This window comes from Mirounga leonina, unplaced genomic scaffold (assembly GCF_011800145.1).
Source record: "Mirounga leonina isolate KUSES-001 unplaced genomic scaffold, KU_Mleo_1.0 Mir_454, whole genome shotgun sequence".
Classification (NCBI taxonomy): domain Eukaryota; kingdom Metazoa; phylum Chordata; class Mammalia; order Carnivora; family Phocidae; genus Mirounga; species Mirounga leonina.
The window spans coordinates 5,336,778-5,351,205 of record NW_023270763.1 but is presented as its reverse complement, the minus strand read 5'-3'; the positions used below and the strand labels follow the sequence as shown (position 1 = coordinate 5,351,205).

The 14,428-nt window shown below is 43.3% G+C and overlaps 1 protein-coding gene across 3 annotated transcripts in view; it reads left to right on the top strand.

Annotated features, from left to right (window-relative positions):
• Positions 1-14,428, top strand: part of BAIAP2L1 (BAR/IMD domain containing adaptor protein 2 like 1) — a 99,723-nt gene that overhangs the window by 70,424 nt on the left and 14,871 nt on the right. For 2 of the 3 annotated variants that reach the window (XM_034988369.1, XM_034988371.1), the window contains exons 4-11: positions 4,340-4,401; positions 4,511-4,582; positions 5,883-6,020; positions 6,682-6,834; positions 8,576-8,743; positions 11,331-11,478; positions 13,366-13,576; positions 14,215-14,292. In XM_034988369.1, coding sequence (XP_034844260.1) covers positions 4,340-4,401; positions 4,511-4,582; positions 5,883-6,020; positions 6,682-6,834; positions 8,576-8,743; positions 11,331-11,478; positions 13,366-13,576; positions 14,215-14,292 — 1,030 coding nt within the window. The remainder of the gene's footprint in view (positions 1-4,339; positions 4,402-4,510; positions 4,583-5,882; positions 6,021-6,681; positions 6,835-8,575; positions 8,744-11,330; positions 11,479-13,365; positions 13,577-14,214; positions 14,293-14,428) is intronic. The other variant, XM_034988370.1, reaches the window with a different exon arrangement.

The window sequence follows — 14,428 nt, the reverse complement described above, 5'->3', positions numbered from 1 at the left end:
TATAATTCTCATGTATAACTTCTGTTTGTCCCACTTGTTTTCATAGGCTGGTATAAATCACAGTCAGTGGTAGAATAATTACAGTCTCCATGCAAGACATTAATTAGAACTCTGGTACTATCATTGGCTAAGTCAGAAGCTAGGCATCTGGAGGAATATTGGATGAAATGCTTACCCTATCACTTTTTTGACATTAACCCTCCATGCATGTTGTTTACTGGTATAGTACTGACATCAGAGTAGAGCACCTCCGACCGCATCCAGGGACTGTGGGTGGGCAGCTACTGAGGGCTATTCTTAGAGGCTGGGAAAGCCTTTCAAGTTTAGTCACATGTTCATGGTTACTAATCTGCCTCTGTACTAATTCAGTGCTGGTGACTCTAATCCATAGGATACACACTTGTGTACTTAACATATCCCATCTGCGTGTAGTTTGCTTGTGCTTCCATTATATTTTCTCCTCATCATATTTGATATTTTAAAAATTGTCAGAAAAGGTATATCCTTTTTCTAGTGGCATTTTTGGTCAGGTTTAGTTTAATTCATAGAGTGTAACTTTAGGTCCACAGTAGGTTGGCTTCCACCCTGTAATTTTATTGTCTGATTCCACTTGAAGTAACATGGAGGAAGTAGTGTGTGACTCAGTCATTGCTCTCTGCTTTCTGGAAATACGGTATTCTGATTACCCATGATCAAATATAAATGAAAATATGTATGCCTACATGTTTAGCACCTGTTCTGTGCTACTCATGTCCGTTAATAATCTCCATTTGGTTTCTCTAAACTTATACTGTGAATTGATAAAGAATTATCTAGTTGAAAATATATTAATAATCCAGTGACTAATCTGTATTTCAAATGAAAACTTTCTCTGTGTTCTTACCAGTAATACTCTCTAATTTTATTTAACTTTTTAAAGTCCATTCTGCTTATTGGCTAAATTCATATCTTTATATAGTATTGTCCAAATTTTTGGACATGTTTGTTCATAGCTCCTAAAATTGGAGTGATATCACTATCAGCTATTTGCATGAATTTTAGGGAAAAACTGATGGTAGACATTGACTTTTAGCAATGTCAAGTTCATGATTTTGAAATATGTATATATTTAAGTTCCTTTAATACTGCCATTTAAGAATGTAATTTACTCAGACTGAGTCATATTACTGTACTTACTACGTGTTTCTTCCCAGAATGTTTACTCAGAACCTAAAAAGGAAAAAGGAAATGGTTGATCCAGTACATACGGTGCTGTGATTTCTGAGACCAGCACTTGGTTCCTGTTTGGGTGTGTATTTAGTTCTGCTCCATTAGAATCTGGGCCGTGCTCCACCCTCTCCTTGAAAAAAATTTTTTTCTTCTCCAGTGTAATTTATGAAAAATTAAGTTACAGGGCTAGGAGTAAATAAACGTGTGTGATGCCACATTTCAGACATCAAGTAACATTTGCTATATTTAAGAATAAACTTCTCTACATTGAACATAAAGGCTGTTTTCATTTTCTGTTTCAAGATACACTTTTGGCAACTCCCATAATCACAGTAAAGATGTTTTCTAAACCTTCTTTTGACCGAGGCCTGCTGCTGCTGTAAAGTCAGCATTTAAATTCCATGAACTGCGAGGGACAGGAATAACAAGGATAAGGTCAGGTGTTCCCTTCCTGCCCACAGAGTGAATGGGCTGTTTCAGTGAGTCTTTCCACCGAGCTGCCCAAAGGGAGAAAACCGCGGGGCGGGAGGGGCCTTGGGGCCTGAGCACCAGGTTCAGCAGTGTTGGCTTTCACGAGTGCCACACTAGCACATGCTTCCCAGAGATCGACATTATACAAGGTTGTAGTGATAAAGTGCATGACCTGGGGGAGGAGGGGGGGAGTGAGTGCCTTGAATGTAGGTTGTAGTGATAAAGTGCATGACCTGGGGGGGGAGGGGGGGAGTGAGTGCCTTGAATGTAGCCTGAATCACTCTGATTTAAGCACAATTATTTTTAGACTTTTTTAAAAAAGTAGATCTGACTTGCCAAGAATAGAGTGCTTAATTTTCAAGTAATTGAAGTGGGGTTTTTTGTTGTTGCTGTTGTTTTTCATCTCCAGCCAGGAGTTATTTATGGGTTTAAAATGGATATGAAAGTAACTCAGACTAGGGCGCCTGGGTGGCTCAGTTGGTTAAGCGACTGCCTTCGGCTCAGGTCATGATCCTGCAGTCCCTGGATCGAGTCCCACGTCGGGCTCCCTGCTTGGCGGGGAGTCTGCTTCTCCCTCTGACCCTCCCCCCTCTTATGTGCTCGCTCTCTCATTCTCTCTCTCTCAAATAAATAAAATCTTTAAAAAAAAAAAAAGTAACTCAGACTATTTCGGTATCTGAAATGACTAAATGATAAAGTGACATATTAATGTAATTATATTCTTGGTCATGTGAAGGTTTCCTTTGTGAAGAACTCCGATTTGTTTCATGTTGAGCTTTAGGAGAACTTAATTATGGGAGAAATGAAGTCAGTGTCATTAAAGATGGAGAGTGGGTATCTTAATAACTTGGTGTGGTGGGGATGAGTGCTGGGGATGTGTCTGCCCTCACTCTCAGGTTTATCCAACAGGCTGTTCTGTTAGAGATTCCTAGAATCACAGGCTGCTTAGGGACTTACAAGTTATGTACCTATAACCTTATAAGGAGAATCTCTGTCCCCACCACCTGCCATGGTTATTTTAAGCAGCATTGTTCACAGTGGGCTTCATGCTGAGGAGTTGGTTTATCTGGGACACCGTGGGGGCTGGGGGAATGACATGTTACATTTGATTTTGAGGGATCCCTGGCATCCCTGAGGAAGAGGGTCTGGAAGAGAACAAGCTGGGAGTCAAGAGAAATGATAAGAGCTTGAGGGGCAAGACCTGAGAGGTCCAACTGGTGGGTTTGAATGTGTTGGTTGGGGGCAGACTTGGGAGACTCTTCCCGCACCCCTCATGGGACAGATGATTGGGTGCACAGAGACTTCACAAGTCATTCTCACATACGTTCTCTCCCAGGCAGGGAAGGGCTGGCACATTTGTTGCCCGAGGAAGCAGGATGAGTAAGGGGCGTGATTTCACCCTGGCCCAAGTGATGACGCACATGCACAAGGGAATGAGTCTTTGTCATTGAGTGTGACATATGGGTGAAGTGTCAACCCCACGTGACTGGCTGTGAGCTGGCAGCCAAGAGCTGGGATTGGAGACTATGGGGTGAATTCACTTTTAGACATGTTGAATGTGAGGTACCTAATGAGACGTCCAGGTGGAAATGTTCAGGAAGGGGCTGAATTTCTGAGTCTGAAGATGGGGGGTAGGGGGACTAGACTGGCCATTTGAGAGTCACATGTCTTAACTCTTTCTAGAATAGGGCACCATAGTATCATTTCTGTAAAGGTGATAGCTGAAGTCACAGTCTGGTTGGTATTCTTTCGCTTTCCCCCATCTACCACAGTCTTAATTTTAATTCTCCTTCATCTGCAGCCTTCAGTTTACCCAAGGAATTCCTACCAAACTGTGGGAGGATCTACCCAGCACATTTTGTTATTGTTTGTATGGCCCAGTGGCTGTTCCAAATGAATCTGTCTTTTCTAGTTCTTAGGTTTCAGACCCATTTGGTTCCTATAGGTAAGTGAACAGGGAGAGGCTCTTGTTCACCTTTATCAGAGTTTAGTAGCAGAGATACATCATACTGCCTCAAACTGCAAGAGATGTACTTTGCAAATCAAGTGGTTGTCTTGCTGCTTTTGGAGTAAAGCTCAGTTCTGGAACATTCTCCATGTGACTGTACTTGTTTCAAAGAATTGATGTAGTCCCGGGAGATATGAGGCAGAGCACTGTCCCTGCTGCATTTTCCCATGGTGTTAATATTTTCCAAAATGATACAAGAACTAATATGAGAAAAAATAACCTTTATCTTTTATGCCTGACAGATAATCAGATTACTCTGGGGATTAGATAAAAATAAGCCATTTGTTCCTATAGTTAGTTACTATAATGACCATGATAATCTTGTATAAGAGAATTTAAAAATTAAGTCAGATAAATAAGATTCAGCTTAGGGAATGAGAAAATATAGAAAGCATGATGTGAATTTGAAGACAAAATTGGCATTCTCTGGATGAACAGTGTTGCAGAGTAAGTTTGCTAGGGCCTATGTCCCTCTGGCACCCACCCTGCCATGGGCACGCAGTCCGTGTTTCTGACGAGGCACAGGCCCTGATGCTTCCAGGCGCAGAGCGGGGTGGTACATTGTGCTTCATTCCATTATTTTACTTTCTTTAGTATCTTTACAAAATCCACACGGTGACTTTTCCCCCTAACATCTGATTTTATTCACAGGCCATGTTCTCATAGAGATTTCAAGTACCCACAAGAAACTCAATGAGAATCTTGATGAAAGCGTATGTAAACTATGTTTATACTTACAAAATAAAATACATTTTATTTCTAAACTGTATTTTGCTTAACGTCTCAAATCTGGTGTGAATTTTCAATTTCTTTTGTTAACAGTTCAAAAAATTCCATAAAGAGATTATACATGAGCTGGAGAAGAAGACGGAACTTGATGTAAAATACATGAATGTGAGTACACGGTTTTCTCCACCTCCATGGTTGGAGGTGGGTGTGGGGCACGGGGGCCTGGCGTTCCGGGAGGCTGCACTTGCCTGATCTCTGAGCCCGAGGAGAACTTTCTCTCACTGTTTATCCAGCAGCAGAAAACATGGACAGGGCTAGTGTAGAGCATATACACAGATGCAGGAAACTGACAAGGCCCTTGGAGCTGGGTGCCCCGTTTGCATTAACACCTGGGATCTTCATTAAAAAGCAGAGAGGAAAATATTGCAAGGAATCCTCCTGCTTCTAGAAAGCATTGTTTTCAAAGAACACGTATATGGGGACGACCTCTGCATCTATATTAGTGCAGATGTAGCTGTTGCTTTCACAAACCACTTCAGGGTGTGAAACGTGGGTGGGAGAACCACCATCTGGAGCTCCCTGGGGCTCCCATGTCCATCAGAGACTGCTCCTGCGTGGTGTCCCTTGCCTGTCACCTGGTATTGATGACTCCAGCAGATTTCTCCTTCTGCCAGACCCTCCAGCCCTGTCACACGGCTCTTTCCATCTCCCCTACCTGCTGTGGAATAGCTGCTTTCTTTGCCACCCAAAGCCTCTTTCTCACCAAGACCCCATGTGGCAGTCAGCGGTGTAGTTACCCTGAAATCACCCCACTGCCCCTGAGTGCGTGTGCTCTGTGTACTCCAGAGGAAGGCGGCAGGACCACCTACAACGGCTGAGGTGGATGTAATGCCGGGCATTTTCCATACATTATCAGATTTTGTCCCTACAGAAACTCCATAATGTAGCTACTCTTATCCTCACTGTACAGATTAAAGGGAAAACATGAATTTGAGAGAAACTAAGTGGTTGCTGAGATCACACAGGAAGTGAAGGATTTTACCAGAATTCCAGCCCAGGTCTGTGAGGCTCCAGAAACACTTGGTTACCCAGCACCCAGAATAATCGGAAGTGACTGCACTTGTTCATTCTGTTTTTTAAAGTTGTAAGTCGTGAAACAGGAACATGTGACTTAATATTCTTTTTTTATTCACCAAAGCACTTAGCACTCAGTGTCCTAAACAATTTGAGAAACAAGGAATAAAAGAAAGAAAAGACATTCTTGTCTTCTAAGAGCTGCCCTTGGGGTCAGTAGCCCCTTGTACGACCAGGGGACTTTAAGACAGACAAAAGCTGCACGTTGGAGGGAGGGAGCAGTACGCGGTGAGGGTGTGCAGGGCAGTGCCCAGCGGAAATGTTAGCAAAAGTAACTGCCCAACGGTTTGGACGGTGCTGTACTCAAATAAGCACAACGTTTAACTTACAGGCAACTCTCAAAAGATACCAAACGGAACACAAAAGTAAGTTAGATTCTCTGGAGAAATCTCAAGCTGAGTTGAAGAAGATCAGAAGGAAAAGTCAAGGAGGACGAAATGCACTCAAATACGAACACAAAGAAATTGAGGTGAACTTTTCAGCACTATTTTATTTTGTTGTTGACAATTTATACAATTTACAGGGAAGGTTACTTAGCCACTTTAACCACTTACTGCTGTGCCACTACTGAAGTTAAAAATGAGCATTTTTTGACTTGGTATGAGCTGAAGGCTACAGAGCTTTCCAGAGTTAAGAGTAATTAATAGCCTCCTAAAAACATTGGCATTTTCTCCTGATTTGGGGGTGGGGAGGTGGTAAGAGATATTCCATGATTAGCGTTACTCTCCCCATGTTACAGATGAAGAAAATGGGGCTTAGGCCAAGTCACATGGTTGATACTTAGAACTGGGGTTTAAATTTGAACTTTCTGGTTTCAAAGCTCTTGATTTTCCACCAGAACGCAATCCTGTCCCTGAAGTATAAAGTAATATTTTGTGCAGATTGCCCAGCGCAGAATGTAAGGCCTTTGGCAACGTCCCTCCACACATGAGTCAGGGATCTTAATCAGAATGATGATACCTGCCCAGGTCAGGTTACAACTTTGTTATTTTATCTCATGTTTATCTGTATTTAGCATTAACTCTATTTCAAAATAAACCAAGTGTAAAGACGGCACAAGATAAATGTCTGGCTGTGCAGCTACTTGACTCCTCATGACATACTTGTATAATTATTATTTATTTTCCTAGTATGTAGAAACTGTTACGTCTCGCCAGAGCGAAATCCAGAAATTTATTGCAGATGGTTGCAAAGAAGCTCTACTTGAAGAGAAAAGGCGCTTCTGCTTTCTGGTCGACAAACACTGTGGCTTTGCAAATCACTTACATTATTATCATGTACAGGTGGGTTTGTGATGGCAAGTTTTGTTGCATTATTAATAATTTAATTTCATATTCAAATGCCCTTGAAATGCTTCACCTTCCATATGTGCCTCAATGTAAAGCGATGGGCCTAGTTTACCAATGAGAAGAGATGCCAAAGAAATACCTTTTGGCCCACTGGAATATGTAAACTTTCAGAAATGGGGTTGAAATGGCTAAGTATTGCTTATAATACATGATTAATTTAGTAGTATATCCATATTTAAAATCTTTCATAAAATAATGCTTAATAATCAAGAATTAGTACTTTTTTCTTTTCTCACCTATGAGTCAGCTCTTCTCAGACTCTTTCTGACGCGTCCTCAGCATCAGTGTCTTCAGAGCCATGGGATGAGTCCCAGCGGGCCCCAAGCCCACCCCACCTGGGTAGTTTGAGTGTTCGCTTGGGGAATCCATGCACAGAGGTGTCCCTGGAAGTTCTGTCCCAGCCGCAGACCCACTCACAGCATCCGGACACTTGCTGTGGTTCCTTTTTCATTCCTCTTCAAGGTGTTTCCTCGTGATCTCATCACCTGTGGAACTGGCTTTACTGCCCTCCTTCCAGCACACATGGTTGTGAGGTTTTACACCCAGGAATCATTACAAGAGAATATGTTACTTGCCCTCCTTTTTTTTTTTTTTTTTTTTTTAATTATAAATTTTACTGGGCCTGTGTAAGCATCCAAAACTATCATGGAGTGAAGTCAAATATTCATTGTTATTTATAATAATTTAGAGAGCGCTCCATGGTAGAAGTTTCTAAGAGCTTGAAAATAAGGCAACTTCCTCTTTTTCAGGGGGAAAAAACTTGGCCTTGGATGTATGTTTCGGTCATATGTTACATATTCCATAAAGTTTTTGCAACCTTAAGGACCATTCATCTACCAGATCTAAAGCCCTAAGATCTAACATTGTTACAGGAAAGGAAAGAATTGCAGTATTAGATGATCACTTTGTACTCAGTTCAGCAGTGTCTGTGTCCACGGTGAGGGTGTCCTGCTGGGACAGGGTCATAGGTCAGGTGACCTTGAGGCTCTTCCTTTGGCCTAGCCCTGCCAGTGATGGGGTACTCACTGTGTCACAAGGCAACCTGGCCAATTTGCAGAGAGCTCTAGTTGGTGGCAGACTCTTATGCTTAACCTTGGATCCCAGTTACACTTTTTAGCATAAACAGAGTCTACTCTTCTCTACTGGGAATCTCTTCATCTCTCTGAAAACCGCTTCTTTGCCTTCCCTTTTTCTGGCTCCAGCATCCCAGTCCTTTCAGTGGCTCCTTGGACAAAGCAGGCCCAAGCAATCGGTGTGTCAGGGCTACGGTCCGAGGCCATAGGTGGTTTGGGGCGAGGGTTCTTTGCCCTCTCTTGGGAGTGGGAGGAAGAAAGCACTGATTGGCATTTCTGGGGCCACTGGGGAAACAGTGGGGCTTAATAAGATTGTTCAACCCTTCCCTTTTTGTGTTTGAGTTTGTTCTGTGTCAGTCTTCAACTCTGCATTCACACCAAGGCAGAGGGCAAGCTCCTGTAGAACAGGGGCCGACAGCTCTCGCAGCAAATAACACAGGGAGGAAGTTCATAATGCTTAAGTGCTCACTGAATTTGACACAAAGTTCTCACACTTCTCGTGGTAAGCCAGTAAAACATTATCCCTGATATTTGACATGACTTTTCTCAGCTCTTTGAACAGTACACGTTTGTGTTTTGTTGTGTTTCTCTCGGATTCACAGTCTGCAGAATTACTCAATTCCAAGCTGCCCCGGTGGCAGGAAACGTGTGGTGACGCTACCAAAGTGCCCGAGAAGATCATGAATATGATCGAGGAAATAAGGACCCCAAGCTCTACCCCCGTGTCCGGGACGCCCCAGCCCTCACCGATGATTGAGAGAAGCAGCATGGTAGGGATGGGTTCTCTCCAAGATTTCAGTTGTGTTTTTACTGATAGATCTTGGGCCAAATTTGCACAAAGGACCAAGGCGTTTGGTGGTGGCGATCACAGGTCCTCCCCTCTTCTAGGGCCTCCCTTATGTCACTCTGATCCCCTTACCTTCAGATTTGACATTAGCCATGAGGTGCTCAGCACTGCGTAGTGCTGTGTTCAACTCTATTATCTTTGTTTTGGAAATGTTATTGTTACTGTTTTTAATTGTAATGATTCCAACTTTGTGAGTTTATTCCCAGTGAAGGAGGCGTAGGTGTCTTAGAGAATAATTAGCAAAACTCTGGTGCCATTCATCACAACATAAGGCACTTCAGAAAAAAATAGCCACCAAAGTATTTCAAGGTAATGAAATCAAGCATTGTAGTTTGCCACTCCTTGAACCTCGGCTTTATTGCTTTTCACAAATGTGGAAATTTGCACTTGATCTTAGCCAAAAGGCCGAGAAGCGATGCAAGTGTGGGAATTTGGATCCAGTGGATAGTTTAGACACATGGGTCCGCCCTAACCTCTGAAATGAAAGCAGAGATGCTAAAGACCAGTCGACAATCTACAGAATAGATCCATAACTGCATGGGGTATAAGAGAAGGTGCTGTCAGTGGGCCAGAAACACTGAAGGAGTCTCAGAGAAAGGCAAGATCAGTGTGTGTGGAGAATCAAGAGGGAAGAAAATCTCAGCCCTGAGCACATGCAGGGCAAGACTGTAGCAGAGGGCAGAGCAGTGAGCTCAGAGCCAGTGGGTCTAAGAAGGGGTGGAGAATGGCACGTGGCGTTCCTGTATGTGGTCGGTTCTAGACAATTCGCATCCTCTAAGCTGGTCGGTTTCTTCCACCTGTCCCATTTGTGCTAAACAGTAGGCAGCAGGGCTTTTGTCCACTGGCCGAAACTGTGTGTTCAGAGGCCAGGCACCCTCCTAGCTGCGTCCTCCCTGTCCCCACCTCACCGCAGGTAGTCTGTGATAACGAGAACAGGCAAAATACAGACTGATAAACAGGCAGAATAGGGAATGCCATACAATACAGAGATGGACAGATAACCAGGAATCACCGAACAAGTGAGGAAAACCAGTATCCTGAAAAAACACACTGAAAGAAAAAAACTTGAATAGGAGGCAAGAGAGGCAGTAGGGCAGAGGAGAAATCTTTAGAAAGAAACGAAAAGATACTACATCCCCAGGGGGAAAATCAACTAAAGATTTTGGAAATTAAAAATGATTATTCACAGTTGAAATATCTGGGATTTGCTTCAGCATATTCCAGGCACGGGGGAAGATGGTTTAGCATATATGAAACAATATTGGCCATGAATTCATAATTGTTGAAGCTGGGTGTTGGGTACAGGGAGATTTATTGTGCTGTTCTTTCTCCTTTATACATGCTTGACATTTTTCTAAAATAGCTTTTTAAATTTTTCCCTCCCCTTTCCCTGCTCCACAAAAAAACATAAACAAGCAAACCCCCACACCAATAGATGGGCTCATTAACAGAATGGAACTGCTTAGAAAATTAATCCAAAGAGCTCTCGCAAAACACAGAACAAAAACGGAGAGAGGATGTAAACATAATGTTAGACAGGTTGGAGATACCCAATTGTCTTCTCAAAATCATCACCAGATGTCTAATGGGGATCTCAAATTCAACTTGTCTAAAACCAGATGACTGATTTTCTCACTCATGTGCTTCTCTAGTCTTCCCCATCCAGAAAATGGCAGCTCCATCCTTCCAGTAGCTCGGGCACAAATGTGGACTTCTCTCCCTCTCTTGCACCCCCCACCCCCCCAACCCCCCCAGCCACAGCCAACCCCTGGGCATGCCCTGTTGTTTCCACCTTCAAAGCATAAACAGGTCCAGCCACTTCTCACCCGTCCACTGCCCTGACTGTGGTCCCTGCTGAGATTACTGTAGTAGACTCTGCCTGATCTTTAACACAGCAGCAACAGTGAGCCTGGACAAATGGAAAACAACAAAACCTTGATAGATTGTGATCAAGTTGCAGAAGGGGATAAAGAGGAAATTCTAAAAACTTCCAGAGAGGGGGAAAAATAGATTACTCACAAAGAAAAGAGGACTCCACTGGTACCAGATTTCTTGTTAGCAAAACAAGATGTTAGAAATTAATGGATCAATGCACTCAAAAATCCTTGGAAAAATTATTTTAAATGTAGAATCCTAGGGCACCTGGGTGGCTCAGTCGTTAAGCGTCTGCCTTCGGCTCAGGTCACGATCCCAGCGTCCTGGAATCGAGCCCCACATCGGGCTCCTTGCTCAGCGGAAAGCCTGCTTCTCCCTCTCCCACTCCCCCTGCTTGTGTTCCCTCTCTTGCTGTCTCTGTCTCTGTCAAATAAATAAATAAAATCTTTAAAAAAAAAAAAGACAAAAATGAAAAATGTGATATTTTTGAAATAATTCAGAGTGGGGCATTGCCATCAACCAAGAGAACTTTGTGAAGAAAGTGGAATTTAAAGCATGTTAAAACAGCCCTGGGAATCTGTATAATTCCATTGCTGTGTTACACTAATATTAGACTAATAAAGAATTTTTCACAGGTTGGGAAAGATTATGACACTCTTTCTAAATATTCGCCAAAGGTGCCCCCAGCTCCTTCAGCCAGAGCGTATACTAGCCCTTTGATTGATATGTTTAATAACCCAGCAACAGTTGGACAGAATTCGGAAAGGATAAAGAATTCAACAGGTAAGATATTTATTTTGATTTCTTTTAAAATACCTTTTTAGGGGTGCCTTGGTTGTGCAGTCGGGCGTCTGACTCTTGGTTTTGGGTCGTGATCTTTGGCTTGGGTTGTGATCTCGGGGTGTTGGGATCGAGCCCAGCCTCAGTCTCTGGGCTCAGCGGGAAGTCGGCTTGAGATTCTCTTTCCCTCTGCCCCTCCCCCTGCTCGCTTTCCCCCCCAGATAAATAAAGTCTATAAAAATAGCATCGTTAAAAAATAAATAAAATACCTTTTTAAATTTTTTTACTATTTTAGATAAATGTTACCCTGAGGTAGGGAAAATAAACATCTGTGGTAGCACACATTTATAATTGCCTTGTTGAAACCTTTTTTTTTTTTTTTTTTTTTTAGATTTTATTTGAGAGAGAGAGAGCATGAGTAGGGAGGAGGGGCAGAGGGAGAGGGAGCCTGATGCGGGGCTCGATCCCAGGACCCCAGGATCATGACCTGAGCTAAAGGCAGAAGCTTAACCGACTGAGCTACCCAGGCGCCCCTGCCTTATTGAAACTTACACTTCAAAGTAAATAAAGGTCTGGGTTTATTATAAAACCATAAGACATTTTATAAGTGACACATTTCTTTGACAAATTCTAATTCCATATACTGATTGATGTTTATACAAAGGAAACTTACTATTGAAAGGTGTTACATTTTAAAATGGGATATAATGTACAAAGATCCTCATATTGTGTACCATATTTGGTGGCAGTTGTAATAAAATTTCTTTTTCAATAAAACAAACTAAAAGTTCACATGACAAAATTATGGTGAGTGATCTTACCAGTAGGCTTAGTGTTTTTCATCATCTCTAACAGAGAACTTCATGCTTTGTGGACACTTAAGTTCTCTAACTGCTTAAATTTCATAACTCTATTGATGCTTTTTCAATAAATCAGGACAAGTTACCATTTGCAGAATTTTCAGGGGGCTTTGCTTAGGCTCCGCTCTGTAGATGGAGTCTTTGGCACCCAGAGACCCCTCTCTCTGTGTGGGGTATCTCACAGGCCCCTTGGGTATGAAAGTCATGGCCATTGAGTCATGTGCTAGAGAGAGCCCACAGACTATAGCATTTGCAGCTGCTGAGTGAGATCCAGAGATGAGAGTTTCAGAATGGCAGTTTTGTTTCTTTGGAGTGGTAAGTATCAGCTGGTGCTGGAATTGAGACAGAAATGTACAGCTCCATGCTTCACATCATGCAGGGACTGTGGTGTCAGGCCACCCACATCCCATGCTGGCCTGCTAGCTGAGATCCCGGTGAATCACTGGACGATAACTGATAACCGCTCCTTCCCTCAGAAGCTGTGAAGCATTGAGAGTGTGGACTGGCACTTAGGGAGGGTTCAGTAAACATGGTGGTCCTCAACGCATCCTTACTGCATTTCCAGGTGAGATGTTGAGCCGTTGCACGGCGAGAACATCTGCATTTCCAATCTCCTCTTATTCTTCGTGGTCCAGGTCGTGGGCAGTGGCATTTGAGTTGATGCCCTGCACTGCCTTGGGGTTCGTGTTGGGAGAGGAGGGCAAGGAAAGCATCCGGCCTTCCAGTGATGCGTCATTTTGCCTCTGATAAAATCAGAGGCGGGTGAAGCTTGGCACATACTGTGTCCTCTCCGCCTGGAAAAGAGCACTTAGCCCCAAGAGTCCTGCTCGGTGAGAGACCTCAGGCTGTGGTTCTGCCTCTGCTCCTCGCGGTCCCTGCCCGTCCAGGCAAAGTCTAAATGTGGAAACAATGCACTCAGAGCTGCAGTAGGACGAGTGCTAGCAGGCGGGAGTGCGTGGCTCTCTGGGGTTTGCTTGTCTGAACTTGTTATCAGTCCCTGAAAAGCGATCAGTGCTGCGCTCATTTTCAGCAGATTCTTCAGATGATCCCAGTTTACAGCGATCAGTCTCTGTTGCAACTGGACTGAACATGATGAGGAAGCAGAAAGCAAAAACCATTTTCCCACACACTGCTGGCGCAAACCAGACTTTGCTCAGCTTCGCGCAGGGAGACATCCTCACGCTGCTCGTCCCTGAGGAGAAGGACGGCTGGCTTTATGGAGAGCATGACACCACCAAAGTGTAAGTCTCAGCGCAGATGCTGTCCGCACAGCAGTCCGGGCCGCCCAGATCTCCTTTTAGTGGCAAACTGTCTTTGTGGTCACAGTAGCGCTTTTAAGCTAAGTTCATAGTTTAGTTATGGTTCCAGTTTAGTTCATTGGAGTTACTCTGCCTCCGTATTTTCTGTATGTCTGTGCACATGTAGATGAATTTGGTACTTGAACAGGTCATAATGAAGTCACCTCTGAAAGTAGTTTTAAATAACTCTTGTGTTTTGTTTTTTTTTCTTAAAAAAAAACAACAACTGGATTTCTCAAGGATAATCTGCACATCAGATGGATTTTGTTAAGATTTAGCGCATAAATAGTTCAAATGCTAGCATCGTCGTTTCAACCATGAGTGTGTGCACAGGCCTTACTGTGAGCTGGTTAAATTGGTTTTCTGTGTAGATTATTCAGCTATTAAATAAATGTGGAAAAAAGCCAAAAAGGTAATCCAAATAAAACAAATGCTGTATATAAAATACACATTGTGTGATGTGGTGAAAATGGACCGGTCTGCCCCTGGGCTGTCCCTGAGCCATTCCGTAGTATGCTTATCGTTCACTTGTCTGCTGCTGACCCCACAACCCGGCCTTTTTTCTCCTTCCTCACCTGTAGGAGGGGCTGGTTCCCAGCATCCTACACAAAGTTGCTGGAAGAAGATGAAAAGGAGGCCATGAGTGTGCCCACACCAAGGTAGGACCTGACTGTGGCTCCCATTTCCCGGTGACGAAAACTCACCTTTGACCTCATGTTTTTAGACATACCAGAATTCTGTCTAGATGTGTAGCAACCCCTTAGGGAAACCTCCAGTCGTGTAGGAGAGTACAAA